The 18554-nt window shown below is 42.0% G+C and overlaps 1 protein-coding gene across 5 annotated transcripts in view; it reads right to left on the minus strand.

The window, feature by feature from the left end:
- RAB11FIP3 (RAB11 family interacting protein 3) overlaps window positions 1–18554 on the minus strand; it is a 291188-nt gene that overhangs the window by 20385 nt on the left and 252249 nt on the right. For all 5 annotated transcript variants that reach the window (XM_029576051.1, XM_029576055.1, XM_029576053.1 and 2 more), the window contains 4 exons: window positions 14266–14406; window positions 13202–13283; window positions 11101–11238; window positions 2194–2349 (listed from right to left, as the gene is read on the minus strand). In XM_029576051.1, the coding sequence (XP_029431911.1) occupies window positions 2194–2349; window positions 11101–11238; window positions 13202–13283; window positions 14266–14406 (517 nt within the window). The remainder of the gene's footprint in view (window positions 1–2193; window positions 2350–11100; window positions 11239–13201; window positions 13284–14265; window positions 14407–18554) is intronic.

Below are 18554 nucleotides of genomic sequence, written 5' to 3' on the forward strand. Positions count from 1 at the left end.
TATGCCACGTGAATTTAGTATTGGGTATCTGGAGGGATCCTCTGTAGGCTTCTCTGGTCGGTCTAAGGGAGTTGTGTGGGCTGAGCGGGTGTTGAAGGTCAAGTGACGTACGGTGGTGGATGGACTTATATATGATGGTAGCGGACTTATAGATGATTCTGAAGTGAATAGGGAGCCAATGGAGATCTTTTAAAATGGGTGAGATGTGGTCTCTTCTTCTGGTATTCATGAGTATTCTTGCCGCCGCGTTTTGTACCATCTGCAGAGATTTAGTGTATGAAGATGGAAGTCCTAGTAGGATAGAGTTGCACTTGCACCCACTGCCAGGCTAGTACCAAAATGTTGATATATTGTACAGCTTGTAGCATTGTCCAGGAAGATGCTGACAGACAAGAGTGCAGCTACCTCAATCGCCTCACCCAAGTCAGGCCACGGGAAGAAGTGTATGGTGCAACTGTGCCAGTTCCGGGTAGAAAGATGCAGCCTGATGGCAGGCTAGTCAATAATGTGTGTTTTTTATGACATTATGAAAGCCCTAACAAGGAGCAATGTGTCTGGGTCATTGGATGCTCAAACACCTGTGCTGAGTGGAACAATCCATCAGCTCTGGGAGGTGCTCTACAAGCTGACACAAAGTTCAAGCTCAAACTTGTGCCAGTCTGGTAGACATCCTATGAACAGACAGTGAGAGTTCAATCACTAATTCTTTGCAAAATGCGTTGGTATCACTGGCACCAAAAGGCACAGTGCGCTAGCTTCTAAAGGTGGTCCAAGAAGAGGCACAAGACATGGTGCCTCAGCTCTGAGAATCGGTTCAAGCAGAGGCACCAGGAGGCACATTGAGCTGGCTCTGGAAGACAACTGAAGTGCAAGGAGCAGGAAACAGTGCATCAGCTCCAGGAAGTAATTTAAGCACAAGTATCAAGAGGCACAGTGTTGGCAGAGCCTTGACACCCGGATATAGCAAACAAAAGTGCCAAAATAACAAATATTGTGCATATACTCTAAATGGTCCAGAAGAAAAGATGCTTCCTGATCAAGGAAAAGAAAACATCCTAAGCAAATTGAAACAGACTGATGCAATAACCTGTGCATTAAGAGTCTGTGCACTGAATTTCAGCACACAGTTTTAATGCACAGGTTAAAATCTTGTTTAACTCCCGAATCAGTAATCTAATGTATACTAATGCATGGGGAGTTAAACTGTGCAAACACCGAGTCAAGAAGAGCCTACTTTCTACTAGATAGTGTTCCCTGAACAGAATGGAGGAGCAACAACAAACCCCCACCAATGGGAAACTGCCCTCCTTTTACATCAGGATCGGCCCACTTGGGGTAAGTGGACACCCTGAAGAAGAATCAGTCAGCTGCAGTCTGTTGAGCAGATTCAGGAAAAGACTAACTTCAGTGGAAGAGTGTTGATCCGAAGGTGCAGAAAAGATATACAGATCAGAAAGGTATCACTCTTTAAAGGCAGCTGAAGATCTGTACCATGTAAGAAAAGAAAACAAGAAGTGCTACAAAGATTAACATTTATTAGGAGCAAATAGAGAAAACTGCTTCTGCAACTATACCTAAAGGAACTGATGTTTGGACAAGTAGAGGCTTGAGGCGAGTACAGCAGAATTGCAAGCTTAGGAAGCTTCTGCTGGGTCATGGGATCCAATGATTATACTTACCTTTGGAAAACAGTAACTCTTCTTTGCAAGTAACAGAATAGCACTAGGTCCCATGGATGGGGAGAACAATTTTCAAAAGCCATTTGCCTGGATAAATAAAGAATTACTTGGGCAAAGGGGCTGTCTGAAATGTGCTCACCCTTTACCCAGCTAAAAGTATTCTTTGAGTCCACAAACGTGTGTACTTTTAGCTGCATTACAAAGTGACATTCCCAGGGCATGTTCAAGTTGGGGGAAGAAAAGTACATTTTCAGATCTCAGTGCATTATTTTACATGCAAAATGTATCCGCAGAAAAAGTAGCTGCAAATGCCAGCAGATACTAAAAAAATGCATGTACTTTCTCTCTGAAAGCTGATGCAAAGACCACGGATAAAAAGCATCTATGGATTACTCAGTAATGTGGGAAGCTTCAACATTGCCCCAATTAAGCATCTCACTTGAGTAATTTCATGCCATATCTAGCCATTCATTTTCTGTCTCTGTCCATTGCCTTTAATTGGCTTCTGCCGTACCTGTTTGAGTCTCCTGATTTCCTGCTCCAGCTCGCTTTCCCGTGTTCTGCTGTTGTACTCCTGAAGCCCAGTGCTGCTGCTCCGGCCTCTCCTCTGCTCCAAATCCAGCTTAAAGAGCTGCAGCTGCTCCAGCTGTTTCCTGAGGTCCTCAATTAGCTGTTGAAGGCAATACAGCATGGGTCATTACTAATCCAGGCTAATTACTGAGGATGTTGCATTAGTAAAGGACATCTAGAAGAGAATTTTCTAAGCTATTTACCTGGGTAGATTACCCTAGCTGAAACCTGTTTCCCCTCAAAGCTAACATCAAGCATAAACTTTTACATTTCACATACTTGTAGCATCAGTAAAAAAGGACAGTTCTGGGGAGGGGGTGGCGAAGTGGTGTTTAGGCCGGGGGAGCAAACTGCATGCACATTTCCATTTTCAACTGTACACAGGAAGTTTGTCCCCTCTTACTGTCTGCAAAAATATGAAGTGCAAATACAGATGAACATTTTTAGCGTACACATCTCATAGGTGATTTTCAAAGGGAAACTACTCAAGGATTATGTTAGCACTGAAGGGTTCAGTCTGGAGTGGTCCAGACTGAACACTTCAGCATTAAGCAGCTTACAATAAAAAGACATGCAAGAGATGTGGAGGATGGGGACCCAGCCATCGTATACCAGCAACACCTATGGGTGGGATTCAGGGTGCCTGTGTATCAAGTTCTGGATGAAAGTAGGCCTAATCAAGGAAACATAGAAATGATGGCAGAAAAGGATCGATGGTCCAGCCAGTCTGCCCAGCAAGCTTCCCATGGTAGTATCTGCCGCACCGTGCAGATACTACCACGGGAAACTGCTTGACGTGCTTTGCTTGTGGACTTGGCCGTAGAAGCGGTCCTGTGTTTTTCCCTTAATGTCTGAGCATCAGTACTCCAGACTGAAAAAAGTCATGGCTCATATTGGTTGTCCCTGAATCCAAATTTCTCTTTTCTTTCAGCCCCCACCCCCTCCTTCAAAGCAGAGAGCGATGTTGCAGTTGCATCAAAGTTGTCAACACAACAGCGTAAAGGTCTTCAATCTTAAATCAAAACACAATTCCTCAAATATTACACTTTAATAGCCGATGTTGCTGTGGGGAAATGCTATCATCACAGGAATTGTGTTATCTAAAACGTGATGATCTTTTTATACTTTTTTAAGAATTTTTTACTGCATATAAAATATTTTCTGAATGAATTTCACGTCAAATATTATGAGTACTTCACTACTCTCTGCTTCAGGGGAACTCGCCGTCTTGACCAATCGATTGTTTATTTCTGAGAGACAAAAGGTAGTCAATTATAGTCTAACCAATTTGTGAAAAAGTATGTTTCAACTCCAAAAAATGAGTCACCTTAGGTGCTGTCTTTTTTCTATATATAGACTCCTATGCTCAATTAATCGTTTCCTCACAGAGGGAGATGTTCAGCCAACATAAATAAGATCACAGGGACATTTAATTAAATAAATCACAAAAGTAGAACATACTTAATTGGTTGGACTATTACTGATCATGTACCTGAATTGAATAGAGGGGGTGACCGGTTAAGACGGTTGGCAATGAAAGAACAAATGTGGATTTTTAAGTTAAACTCAAAAGCCCCGATCAGGTTAAATGAGGATATCAACTGGAGTAGTATACTGTGATGTGCTTTCATCTCATTGGTTCATTGGAAAAAACAGCATATTGATTGGTTGATGGAGATTTGAAATCAACGAATATCATTGACTACATTTTGTCTCGCAGTAATAAACAATCGATTGGTCAAGACAGTGAGTTCCCCTGAAGCAGATAGTAGTGAAGCACGCTCTTGAAACGCTGCCAGCGTCGGCTGATGTTTGTTTATCCTCGCTGTAAAAGTTAGGACCCTCATTAGTTGCTGTCTAAATCCAATTCTCCTTTTCCCCTGCCATTGAAGTAGAGTAATGTTGGGGTTGCATCAAAATTATCAAGGCTTATTGCTTAAGGGTAGTAACCACAGCACCAGCAAGTTACCCACCATGTACACTTTCTTTGTTTCCTTAAGGACTTGGCCATAGAAGCAGTCCTGTGGTTTTTCCCTTATTGTCTGCATAACAGTATCCCAGACCATGGAAGTTGGGGCTCTCGGTTGTCATAAGAACAGAAGATATGCCATACTGGATCAGACCAAGGGTCCATCAAGCCCAGTATCCTGTTTCCAACAGTGGCCAATCCAAGTCACAAGTACCTGGCAAGTACCCAAACATTAAATAAATCACAAGCTACTATTGCTTATTAATTAATAGCAATTTATGGATTTTTCCTCTAGGAAGTTATTCAAACCTTTTTTTAAACCCAGTAACACTAAATGCTGTAACCACATCCTCTGGCAATGAATTCCAGTGCTTAACTATGCGCTGAGTGAAAAAGAGTTTTCTTTGATTTGTTTAAATGAGCTACTTGCTAACTTCATGGAGTGCCCCCTGGTCCTTCTATTATCTAAGAAAGTAAATAACTAATTTACATTAACTTGTTCAAGTCCTTTCATGATTTTGTAGACATCTGTCATATCCCCCCTCAGTCGTCTCTTCTCCAAATTGAATAGCCTCTAACTTCTTTAGCCTTTCCTCATAGGGCAGCCGTTCCATGTCCCTTATTTTGGTCGCATGACTGCACAGACAATGAATGCAGAATGTTTCAAATTGCTGCATGAATTGCAATCACAATAGAAACAATGAAATTTAAAGGACCACCTCTCCCAGAATGCTCCAGAAGGTTTACTTCAATAATGTGTGGAATACATCTGGACTGTGCTTCTAAGATGGTATTTTTTCAAAATGTCCACGCCTGTTGCACTTTTACCTTTGTAGCTGCTTTCAGTTTTTTTCTATTTTTCTCATTTTATCAAATTTGATCATATTATGATCACTATTGCCAAGCGACCCCAACACTGTTACCTCTCTCACCAAATCCTGCGCTCCACTGAGAATTAGATCTAAAATTGCTCCCTCTCTCTTTGGTTCCTGAACCAATTGCTCCATAAACAGTCATTTATTCCATCCAGGAACTTTCTCTCTCTAGCATACCCTGAAATGTTCTTATCCAGTCAATATTGGGGTAACTGAAATCTTACTCACACAAAGGAGTCGGTGGTTCACCACAATATAGAAACAAATATACACAAATGTGGAACCCAAACAAACTTCAAAAATTAGCCTATGAAGGTGTCAGCAAGCCTTGACGTTATGTGTCACTTTTCAATTAGACACTAACCGGTCTTATCGATCATTCACCTTCCTAAGAAAAATCTGTCAATGGTGATTGAAATTAACCCAAAAATGCATGTAAATCCAGTTCATTATTTAATCCTAATGGAGAAACAGTTTTTAAACGATAGATCCAACGTTGCTCTGATTGTAATAAAATGCGCTCACGGTCGCCACCGCACCAATGTAAGGAAACATGATCTATTGCACAGAAACGCAAGTCCTCAAAAGTATGTCCCTTATCCAAACAATGTGACACTAATGGTTCATTCACTCTTGCATTTTTAATATTGGAGCAATGCTCGATCATGCGTGGTTTTAAAATACGCTTAGTCTTCCCAATATACAGTAAGGAACATGGACATTCAATTAGATATACAACCATGGATGAATCACAAGTGGTATCAAATCGCAGAAAAAGTTTGTAACCAGATGAAACAATCAATTGTTCTTGAATGGTCATAGAAGAATGACAAACTGAACATGTATTACAAGGATTGTGTGAACCAATGGACCGCTGAGGAATAGATGACATCATAGAACTGTCAGATATAACCAAAAAGTTTTTTAAATTCATAGCACGTGAAAAAGTGATACGAGGAGGAAATTTGAAGACATCATTAGTTTGTAAAACATGCCAGTTTCTAAGGATGGATTGACGAATTTTATAAGCCACAGAAGAATAAGGTAATATGCAAGTATGACGTGTAGACTCGTCCATTGGTCGAGGAAGAAAAAGCCAATCACGATTTGAATATTTAGCTCTTAAATAGGCTTTTCGAATACTTGAATATGGATAACCTCTAGCTGTAAAATGGTCAAATAAAATTCGAGATTGTTTTTCGAAATCCCCTATAGTTGTACAAAGGCGTCTAAGACGTATAAACTGGCTAACAGGTAAGTTGCATTTAAAGTTCCTAGGATGTGCACTAGAAAAATGCAAATAAGTGTTTGAACTGACTGGCTTCCGAAAAAGAGATGTTACAAATTTCTCAGCCTTAATAGTGATTTGTATGTCTAAAAACGTAATAGATGTCGAATTGATGGAAGCAGTGAACTTCAAATGTGTATTTTTTGAATTCATCCATTTCAAAAAAGATGCAAAACTGTCTTCATCCCCTCTCCATAGCATAAAGACATCATCTATATATCTTTTCCAGACAAGCAATTCATACTTGTATGGATGATCTTTCAAAAAAGATTCTTCAAAATGATGCATGTAAAGGTTAGCCAGGTCTGGGGCCATAGTGGCCCCCATAGCGGTACCACAAATCTGAAGGAAAAAACTTTTGTTAAAAGCAAAACATTTTTTCTTCAAAGCTATTTGTAGCAGCTGTACCAAAAATTCACTAGGAATCCGATGAGGTCGTGGTCGTTGGTCAAAAAAGGTTTCTGCAATATCAATTGCTTCATCTTGTGGAATAGATGTGTAAAGAGCTTCCACATCTAAGGTCACCATGAATAGGGACCTTAGATGTGGAAGCAATTTCAGTTACCAAATATACACATTTGTGTATATTTGGTAACTGAAATCTCCCATTATTATTACTGCACTACCAATTTGGTTAGCTTCCCTAATTTCTCTTAGCATTTCACAGTCTCACCATCTTGACCAGGTGGACGGTAGTATACCCCTATCGCTATAGTCTTCCCCGACACACAAGGGATTTCTACCCATAAAGATTCAATTGTGCATTTAGGGGCGGATTTTCAGAGCCCTGCTCGCCTAAATCCGCCCAAAACCGGGCGGATTTAGGCGAGCAGGGCCCTGCGCGCCGGGAAGCCTATTTTACATAAGCCTACCGGCGCGCGCAGAGCCCCGGGACTCGCGTAAGTCCCGGGGTTCTCCGAGAGGGGCGTGTCGGGGGCGGGCCCGAACCGCGCAGCGTTTAGGGGGCGTGCCGGGAGCGTTTCGGGGGCGGACCCGGAGGCGTGGTTACGGCCCGGGGCGGCCCGGGGGCGTGGCCGCGCCCTCCGGACCCGCCCTCAGGTCGCATCCCGGCACGCAGGAGGCCCGCTGACGCGCGGGGATTTACGCCTCCCTCTGGGAGGCGTAAATCCCCCGACAAAGGTAAGGGGGGGGTTTAGACAGGGCCGGGCGGGTGGGTTAGGTAGGGGAAGGGAGGGGAAGGTGAGGGGAGGGCAAAGGAAAGTTCCCTCCGAGGCCGCTCCGATTTCGGAGCGGCCTTGGAGGGAACGGGGGTAGGCTGCGCGGCTCGGCGCGCGCCGGCTATACAAAATCCATAGCCTTGCGCGCGCCGATCCAGGTTTTTAGCAGATATGCGCGGCTCCGCGCGTATCTACTAAAATCCAGCGTACTTTTGTTTGCGCCTGGAGCGCAAACAAAAGTAGGCTATTCGCGCTCCTTTTAAAATCCGCCCCTTAGTTTTTATTACATAATGTACTATATTTCCATCAACAAACATTGCAATGTATTTAATTCTTGTATGCTTTTGTGTAAAGTGTATTGTTTTAATTATGAATGTTTTATTTTGTAAACCGCCTAGACGGATAGACTTCTACCCCATTGTGCGGTATATAAAACGTTTAAATAAATAAATAAATAAATTTAGTCTCATGCAGGATATTTATCCTGTTGGACTCTATGCCATCCCAGACATAAAGCCCTACACCGCCTCCCAGATGCTCCTCTCTGTCATTGCGATATAATTTGTACATGATATAGCACTGTCCCATTGGTTATCCTCCTTTCACCAGGTCTCTGAGATGCCAATTAAGTCTATGTCATTATTCACTGCCATACATTCTAATTCTCCCATCTTACTTCTTCTGGCATTAGCATACAAACATTAAAGTATGTTTTTTGTTTGTATTTACATTCTGCTTTTCAGTTGACAGGATACATTTGAATTTTTTAGCTCAGGTGAGTTTTTAGTTACAGGCACTTGGACTACTTTTCATATAATTGGAACCTCACTGTCGGGATGCCCTAATTCTAATGCTTCATTGTATCCTTTGAAGATATCTCTCTCCGAACCATGCGCTGCTGAGTGACTGTCGGCTTTCCCCTTTTTTCTAGCCTAAAAGCTGCTCTACTCCTTTATAAATGTTAGCGCCAGCAGTCTGGTTCCACCCTGGTTAAGGTGGAGCCCATCCCTTCGGAAGAGACTCCCCCTTCCCCAAAAGGTTCCCCAGTTCCTTATAAAACTGAATCCCTCTTCCTTGTACCATTGTTTCTTCCACGCATTGAGACTCTGGAGCTCTGCCTGCCTCTAGGACTTGCGTGTGGAACAGGAAGCATTTCTGAGAATGCTACCCTGGAGGTTCTGGATTTAAGCTTTCTACCTAAGAGCCTAAATTTGGTTTCCAGAACCTCCTTCCCACACTTTCCTATGTCGTTGGTGCCCACCTGTACCACGACAGCCGGCTCCTCCCCAGCACTGTCTAAAATCCTATCTAGGTGATGCGTGAGGTCCACCACCTTCATTTGAATCCAATTCCTCTTTTCCCACTGCCATCTAAGTGTGGAGCAATGTTGCAGTTGCATTAAAGCAACAAAGCATATTGGTTAAGGGTAGTAATCTCCATGCCCTTCTGCTAAGGGTAGTAACTACCGAACCAGCAAGTTACCCGCCTGCATGCTTATCTCATTTCCGCCCTCTAGCCTTTAGAGATCCACAGTGTTTATCCCATGCCCCCTTAAATTCTTTGATTGTTTTCTTCTTCACCACCTCTTCTGGAAGGGCATTCCAGGCCTCCACCACCCTCTCTGTGAAGAAACATTTCCTAGCTTTGGTACTGAGTCGTCCCCCTGGAGTTTCATTTCATGACCCCTACCTTCTATTGTTTTCTTTCTAATGGAAAAGGTTCAAAGGTTCATTGATACTTTTTAGGTATCTGAAGGTCTGTAGCATATCTCCCCTGCACCTCCTCTTTTCCCGCCACCTCCTGGCAGCCACAAATGAATGCCTATGGAGTCTCAATTTCATATCATTCCATTATAAAACAGGAGTGAAGGGTTGGCAGGCTTCAATCAGGTACAGGCTCAACTGTGGAAGAAGCTGAACCAGGTTAAAAAAAAATAATAATAAAAAGGCACAAATATTCCTGTATGGTAGCTCACTAACTTATGAAGAGTTTGGGCAAATGTTATTTTCCTAAAGCAAAAGAGAGGTTCACTACCTGACACAATCCTCTCACCAAAGAGTGTGTGCATCTCAATAAAATATCTTTGGGAGTAACCAAATATCAATTTACATAATGCTGACAGTATACATACAGTATACAGAGTAAGTCAGTGAGTTACAAGATCCCTAATATCAATTTACATAATGCTGACAGTATACATACAGTATACAGAGTAAGTCAGTGAGTTACAAGATCCCTGCCAAAAACAGTGTACAATATTTTTATTTATTTATTTATTTCGAGGCTTTTTTATACCGAAGTATAGCGGGATGCCTTCACTCCGGTTTACAGGATAACAACTTATACATAGTGGTGACCAATTGGTAACCAAATATGAATCTGAATGTAAGAGGTAAGTCACTTGCCCAGTGAATCTCTACTCCAGTCTCTACATTTCAGTGCCGTTCCCAGTGCTGGGCTCTGAAGAAAGGATGAACTGGGTATCGCTCCTTAAGGAGCAAATGTGGAGTGAATGGGCTTAGTTTATTGGGCTTGGTACTTGATATTTGATTGAATTGTCCCGTGGTGGGAGGAGGTCTGAGTAATGTAGTAGATTTGGCCTGTCCTTGGTTTTAGAATGTATTTGGTAATCTTTTAGAATGTGGTATTTATGAGCTTAGGCCCAACTAATGAGTGAGATGTTTAGTTTAACATTTTATTTTTCATGACACCGCTGGCCCCTCCCTAGTAAGAATAGGGTTTGGGTTCCAGCTGTCTTTTACGTTATTTTTTTTATTGTTTGCTGAATTACTTTTCAACTTTGTATTTATTGTATTTTGTATATTTGTGTATTGCATTTTATATAATGTATTTTTACTCTATTGTAAACTGTTTAGGGCATTCCTTTGGGATGGATTAGGCAGTATATAAATGTCAAGGTATCTGAGGCAGGGACAGAAGATGAGTGTGATGACTGCAATATTGTGCAAAGGTCTATTTTTGGGGCTGGACTAACAGTATCCTTGGAGAACAAAGGGAGCTCTAGGAAGAGAGCTGGTGATATTAAATCAGTGACAGCCACAAGTAAAAGGACAATACTTAGTGGTAAGTGGGGGGAAGAAATGATTGTTATTTTTTCTTTCCAGGAAGATTCGTCATCAGTGCAATAGCTGCAATAACAGGAATGACATGGGATGCTGAAATAAATGTGTGCCTTATCTAGCTGCTCTCTGAGTACTACATCACCGACATGGTTTCCTTATACAGTGTTCACCAGTAAACAGCCATGCCAGCCCAGAGGAGCACCCACTCACAAGCACATCTGTGCAAGGCATCTGGAATAGGAGAAGCTATCCACATTGCAATGTGCTTCTAGATCCTCCACCTGTAATATCACAAATTTCTAAATGTAATTTCATTTATGAAAAACTAAATGCAATTTAATTCTGCTCTTAACCGAACATTAGGGCACTCCATGTGGGCGTGTGAGCCGGCCTCTGGTGAGGAAAAGGATGACAGATGGTATGAAGGGTTAGAGCGCTCCCTGCCAGCCTCCACTCACCTCCTGAGTTGACTCCTTGTCTTTAGTGAACTGGTGCCTCTCGTGGCTCAGCCTGTCGCTCAGCTTCCTCTTGTTTTCTTGTTCCTCACTAAGCTGAAGAGAAAGGTCTTCTACCTCATCCAGCAATTTCCGCTTTTCCTGCAACAAGTTCAGGTTAATGCAGCCCAGTCTGGGGTAGTATAGCAGAACATTACGCCTAGTGCATGCACACATTTCCACTCTGCCTTGTTGCCCTCCTGTTTCTTATGCTTTGCTGGATTTTTTCAGCAGTTATAGTATTAGAGCCCTCACTCTATGAAATAATGTCCTTCTTTCATTTGGCATTAAAAACTGTTTTGCTGAATTGATAAACTTCTTAGTCAGACCTTCTTGCCCTCATGTCTAATACTGAAAGGAGATCCTGATGCACAGCTGACAACAGTCTGCGGTGACATGGCACTAATTCTGCAGCAGTTTGCTTTGGGAGGCTTTGCTAGGATTTCAGCATACTCTGCTTAAAGCAAGGAATGTGAAAAGCCTTCATGTTCAGAGATTTTTGCATCAAGTCGTTGGTGAGACTGCAAGGCTTTCACACTGCGAAAACAGGGAAATTAATCCTGCTGCCCTCTGCACACCCTGCTTCTGATTCACTAGAAACAGCTGCAAGGAGCTGGGACTGCAGTTCTACAATATGCACAGGAAGGGTCATTTTCAAAGGCATTTCCATTTCTTCCAAAATGCTTATCCACTCTCATCACCTCCCGTTTACATTACTGTCATTTGCTCTTTGCGGACCTCCCACTGAACCATCTTTCTACACTGCAATCTAATCAAAATTCAGCTGCACAACTTATTTTTCTTCAACATCACTATGCCCATGTAACTCCTTTTCACTACAGTGGCTCAAAATCTGCTCCCACATATGGTTCAAGCTTCTCTTACTCGCCTACAAATTTACTCACTCTGCAGCTCCTCATTATCTATCTTCTCTTCTTTTTCCTTACACCCTTCTTCATGTATTCTATTCACTGGGCAAGTCACTCTTATCTGTGTCATTCCTCTGCCAACTCCCCATTTCCATGATTTCCACCTTGCTGAGTCCTATGCCTCAAACAGATTCCCTGAGTTGGTGTATCAGGCCACATTGAAATCCAGTCTAAAACTCACCTTTTTTAGGCTGCTTTCAAATCTGAACTACTTTTCTACAGTAAACACACTTCCCATAGACTTGTCTGTCAGTAGTTTTGGTGGTATAATTTTCAAAGCAAACTTCCGTGCATATGTTTGCTTTCAAATAGGTGTAACTTATGCATGTTTTTGCCATCTAATTTATGTGGCTGTTAAAAAATTACCCCCAGGGAGAGCAAGTTTCAGCAGCCCGTGTAGGGCTAACATTTGTGCACATAGAGGTAGATTTTAAAAGGCTTGCTCGTGCAAAAACAGGCCACATATGCCCTTAAGTGGGCCGCGTGGGAGCTACTCAAATTTTAAATAGCCAGGAAGAACACACATACATTCATTCTAATAAGAGGAGTTGATCTGTACACTGCAGTCTCTGCTAGCTGCATTGTACAAATCAATTCCTTTTCATAGCTTATAAGGACTAAAATTCTTTAATGATGTCAATTTTACAATGTTAATTTTACAATTTTACAATGTCAATTTTACATTGTTTTTGTAATACTAGCCCCCAAACCCCAACCCATCTCTCAAAAACTCATCCTGAATCAAAGTGCCCCTTTACAATGGTGAAATTATTGAGTGTCAGGTACTCTCTCTCTCTTTCTCCCGGTGCGCACATGTTATACAATTGACGCGTCCATGTGTGTTCGTGCCAGTGAGTGCGCACGTGCACCTTTTAAAATCTACCCCTTGATGTCTACTCATTTGCTAAGCCATATACTTCAGTTCTGTTTTTTGCTAAGCCATATACTTCAGTTCTGTTTTTTCACCTTCTGAGATAGGATGAACCTGCTAATACTCCTGTAAAAGTGATCCTTATGTTATTATGATACGCTTTTTTTGTGAATTTTGAGCGACCAAGGGAAAGCAACTTATAAATGAAAGTGATTAATAATGTCAAGGCAGATTTTACAATATTTTGCTGGCCCATTTGCCTCACCTCCTCCAGCCGTTCAATGTTTGCTTTCAGGCAGGGGACACAGGATCGCAGCTCACTGTTCTCATCCTCCAGCTGATGCAACCTGAACACAGAAACCAAGTACACACTAAGAACTACATCCTACCACCACACTGCCTGCAATACAGGCCACAATACTAGTACAATGTTTGTACACAGATGTCACTAACCCAGCTAGCAGCAAAGGACATCAGAATAACACAGCATATGCACTAGGAACTTCTCCCAAAAGTTTGTTCCATTTTGTGTAAAAGTCTGTAGGGTTTTCTATTAATACATAGAATTTATTAAAAATGTAAAAAGTTACATAATATAGTGCAGAGCGCTTTCAACAGCGGCCTGCCTGCTCTGCTGGCAGTAGTACCTCAAACACAAAGTAATTTCTCTCAGAAATTAAGGAATCATAGCATTTGTTTGAAGTACTGTGCAAAGCCCATGTATTGTATATGTTAAAATGATGAGCAAAAGCCTTAAATCAGATTAGTACATGACCCCATTTTCAGGCCCAAACCACAGAGCCTGTCTGACTTTGGCCTTTGATTTTGTCGGCATTCCAACCCAAGGGAATTAAGAGTCTGTACTTAAGTTCCCAGCAAAAACTCAGAAATCCTTTTCTTTCCTTATCTTCGACATCTTTTATAATTTTTCTGGCATAAACATCTCATGATTTTTAATCATTCATATGCTCTGGAAAAGGATAAAAACATCGACATCTTGTATTTAGTGTCGTGTGCTGCTGCTCTGTACTCAGAACAATACTGGTATTCCATGAAGGAGGAGTCTGCAGTGAACTCCACTGACCAAGGGGAAAAATCGTCTTAACACAGAGCAACAGGAATCCCACTATTTTTCCATAGCTTGCTCTTCCTAAGAGCAAGGACACTCTTCTTATTCCTGTTTCCATCCCCACTGCTTTTATGTGTGGTGAAATGCATGCAACAGTTAGTTTTTTCCCATTCAGTAGATTTTGTATTCTAGAGGGATTTTCCTTGGCTGATAATACTGATGGCATGGGGCTCAGCCATGGAGACCACATTGCACTGTACCTGGCTTGTAGGTTTTCGATTTCTATACTCTTCTCTCTCTCCATCCTGTTCAGAACCTCCTTCTGTTTTCGGATCTCCTCAGAGAGGCTTTCCTCTGCTTTCACTTCCTGCTCCTTCAGCTGTTCCTCCAGGGCATTAGCTCTTCAAACACAAGGAGAAACTAATTTGTACCTCAGTCACAGTGTCCAAGGCTAAAGTACTGAATAGACCAACTGGGGCTTGTGCTGCATATTGAAAATGAGATCTGTTTACATCTGAAGTGCACAAAGATCCTCAAGGGCTACAAACAGGCTTGATTTTCAGGATATCCACAATGAACATTCATCAGTCATATTTGTATATATTTATTCTGTGAACCAGATCAATTTGCAGAACTTGGTTAACTGGAAAACCTGACCTGTTTGTGATTTTCGAGGACCAGAGTGATACAGCTCTGGTTTACATAATCAAAGTGATTTTATAGCCTTCCATTTTCTGTTTGGCTTCATTATTGCAACCCCTGTTAGAATCCTGATGCTGGGTTTTTGCAGTTCTGGCACCAGTGTTGAGGGTTAAAAGAAATGGTCGGGAAAGCTGTTGGAATGGACTCTGCAGGATGGGAAGAGAAAGCAAAACCCTTTCCCCCCCTCTTTTACCATCTAACTGCATCCCCAAAGCAGAACCTCACCAGACCTCCTGCAAAAAATGGCTTCTTTGGCATAGCCACACCCTGGGATTTACAAAAGATTCTCACACAATACTTAAAGTTCCAGTTTAAAGTTCTCTTCTGGGGTGACCTGCAGTAATTTTAAAACAATGGCTCAACACTCGTTTTGACTGCGTGTCCATAACCCCTGATGCAAAACGGAGATTAGTGCGATCCAAAACACGGATCCAATTGAGTGCATAGCTAATAGCGCTCATCACATGTAAATTCATGTTGATGAGGCTATTAGCTATTACGCCAATGCAAAAAAAAAAAAAATGTGCGATGCACATTTTTGCTCTCAAAAATTAACACCTGCCCTGGAGCAGCCATTAATTCTTGAGGAGCCCCAAAAGTTTACAGAAAAGCAGAAAATACTGCTTTTCTGTAGTTCCTCTGATCTAATATTGTGGCGAATTTAAGTCAGAGGAACTGAAAAAGAAGAACCATAAAAAATAAATAAATAAAGTGTGCCAGTGGTCAAATTAGGAAAACATTCGCTCAATTAAATAGCCTCCATTTTCCTAACCTGTGGCTGTGCATCTTTAAAAATGGTGCGGGCCATCCAGTGCTCCTACCATATGACAGGGGCCAGCCAATGGCACGGATACCCTGTCACATGGTAAGGGCAAAGGGCCATCAGCGCCATTTTGATTAGTGGCAGCCGACGGCCCGGGAGCGGGAGATCGCTCCCGGGACCTCCACTGGACCACCAGGTACCTGTAAAATGTTTTTTGGGGGGGGTCGGGGGTGGGTTTAGGGGTTATTTTTGTGTGCCGTTTTTCCCGCCCTCCCCCAAAATGATAAGAGAACCCCCACGAACAATATCGTGGGGTTTTCCTATCGTTTCAGGGGAGCCCCCGATTTCTGACGATTTAGAAAATATCAACGATATTTTCAATCGTCTGAAGCCTGATTCACATCCCTAGTAGCTAAGTGGTTAGAGCAGCAGGCTGAGAACCAGGGAAGCTAACGTTCAAACACTGCTGCTCCATATGACCTTAGGCAAGTCACTTCATCTTCTATTGCCTCAGATATAAACTCAGGGCCTGACTTGCTACAGCTTTTCTCCCATTCTCTATGGAAAAAATGCTTAGTAAATGAGACCCTTAGATTGTAAGGGATGAGAAATAGCTACAGTATATTAATATAACTTGCCTTGAACTACTAATGAAAAGGTGTGAACATCAGCTCCAACAGGACAAATTTTGTTGCTGTGAGGTACACCAAAAAATACAGTGTGAAATTCACCACCCTTGTGATATAATGAGAGCAATGTCTATAAGTTCTCAGGTATACTCCTTGGTCCTGACCTGCAGCACTCATAGCTGTTCCAGTACAGAGTCTCTCCAAAGGGACGACTGTTAATCAGAATTTATTGGGCAGATATTTTGAGATCTATAAAAATTTCATTTCTTCCATAAGCCATCTACAAGCCTCAGTCTCTTAAGGTGAAAGACTGAGGACTTTTGTTGCTCCCATCTTATAAACAGTACATTCCTAGATCTATTAGGGAAATTCTCGACAATTATTTCTCTTGATTAGTTATGTCATATCATGAGCCCTTGTAGTAATAATCTCAATAAAAAAAAAAATAGCAATTGCAAGAGTGCCCTAAATAAAATATTGAGTTGAAGTCCAAGAAATGCAATAGTTTTTACCCAGATCTTTCCAGAACAACTCAATTAAGGAGAAAAAAATTCTTAGAATTAAGAACAGACGTGGAAAGTAAAGGTGGGAAAATGATTGTAAAATATCCATGTAGGTGTGAAGTTTGGAGAAATGGTCAAAAATATGTTTATTTTGAGATAACACAGTTAAAAAAGTTTCTTGAATCTTCCCCCCCGTGAAAATTAGCAACAGGAACGAAGCAGAAAAAAAATATATCTCTAGGTTTGTCTTTTCCTTTTTTCAATTGTAAAAGGTATTCCTGTTTTCCTTAAACCGCTCAGATTTCTTTCTCAATCCTGGAGCATTACCTCTTACATTTCTTACTGCAGAGTAGAGATATTTACCTAAGTTATTATTGTGATAACAGTATGCAAAATCTGTAACTAATTGTTTATTTTCTTCTATGTAAGATTGTTAAAATCAGCATAAATAAAAAATTAAAAAAAAAAAAAAAGAAATGCAATAGTTTAAAGAAGGTGGAATTAATTCCAAAGAAATGCCAGAAATCTGCATTCAGATCATTCCAGGGTCCTGTTCCTAATTTAAAAATCTCTCACCAAAAAAAAAGCAAAATTAAATTTCATGTTTAACAGCAATAATCCCCCTTACTCAGGACATTACTAGCAATAAATGGTCCACTATGAATAATTCTCCTTGCTTTTGGCCCCCAATTTCCTCCTGCTGCCTAAAGACACTGTGGATCTGCCTATGATCATGCATGCCTTTTTCTTTTCAGAATTTGCACCAATGCTTTTTTTTTTTTTGGAGACCTAAGTCCTGATATTCAGAATTTGGTAGAACTTCATTTAAAAAGCAGCATGATTTCCTGCTATTGAACAGCCATACAACCTTTTTAAAGCAGCAGTACTTTCTATCTGCTCAATTTTAGCCATATCCAAATGAGAGTAATGCACTTACAAGAAGCCTTGATAAAACAAATGGTGCTTCAGGGACAGCGTTAAAAAAACAGTTCTTAAAAGGAAACTTAAAATGGCTTGGCCATGTGGGAAAGCAGAGTTGCTTACCTGTAACAGGTGTTCTCCGAGGACAGCAGGTTGTTAGTCCTCACACATCATCAGATGGAGCCCCGACATGCCAAAGTTTCTAGAACTTTGACTTGACACACTGAGCATGCCCAGCACCACGCGTCCACGTGGGGTCCCTCTCCTTTAGATCGAGGCATCTTGAAATGGCTTGGCCATGGGGGAAATATTGCTCCATCTTTTTACCCCCTTACCACCTTTGTCTCCCTTCTTACCCTTCACACAGCCCGATCCAGTAAAGTCCGTGGGAAAGCGGACTAACGCTCGCTCTCCCGGCGCGCGCACCGGCCCCTTGCCGGTGCGCGCGATCCAGTATTTAAATTAGGCGACGCGGTGCAAACGAGGAAAAGGAGGCGCTAGGGACACTAGCGCGTCCCTAGCGCCTCCTTTTGGCCTGGAGCGGCGGCTGTCAGCGGGTTTGACAGCCGACGCTCAATTTTGCCGGCGTCGGTTCTCGAGCCCGTTGACAGCCACGGGCTCGGAAACCGGACGCCGGCAAAATTGAGCGTCCGGTTTTCGGCCCGACAGCCGCGGGCCGAATTCAAAATTTTTTTATTTTTTTTTTTTACTTTTTTATACTTTTGGGGACCTCCGACTTAATATCGCTATGATATTAAGTCGGAGGGTGCACAGAAAAGCAGTTTTTACTGCTTTTCTGTGCACTTCCCTGGCGCCGGAAGAAATTAGCGCCGACCTTTGGGCGGCGCTAATTTCTTAGAGTAAAATGTGCGGCTTGGCTGCACATTTTACTTACTGGATCGCTCGGGTATACCTAATAGGGCCCTCAACATGTATTTGCATGTTGAGGGCGCTATTAGGTGCCGCGGGTGGGCCGCGTGTTTTCCTCCCCTTACTGAATAAGGGGTAAGGGAAAACACGCGTCCAGAGCA

This window comes from Rhinatrema bivittatum, chromosome 14 (genome assembly GCF_901001135.1).
Source record: "Rhinatrema bivittatum chromosome 14, aRhiBiv1.1, whole genome shotgun sequence".
Taxonomy (NCBI): Eukaryota; Metazoa; Chordata; class Amphibia; order Gymnophiona; family Rhinatrematidae; genus Rhinatrema; species Rhinatrema bivittatum.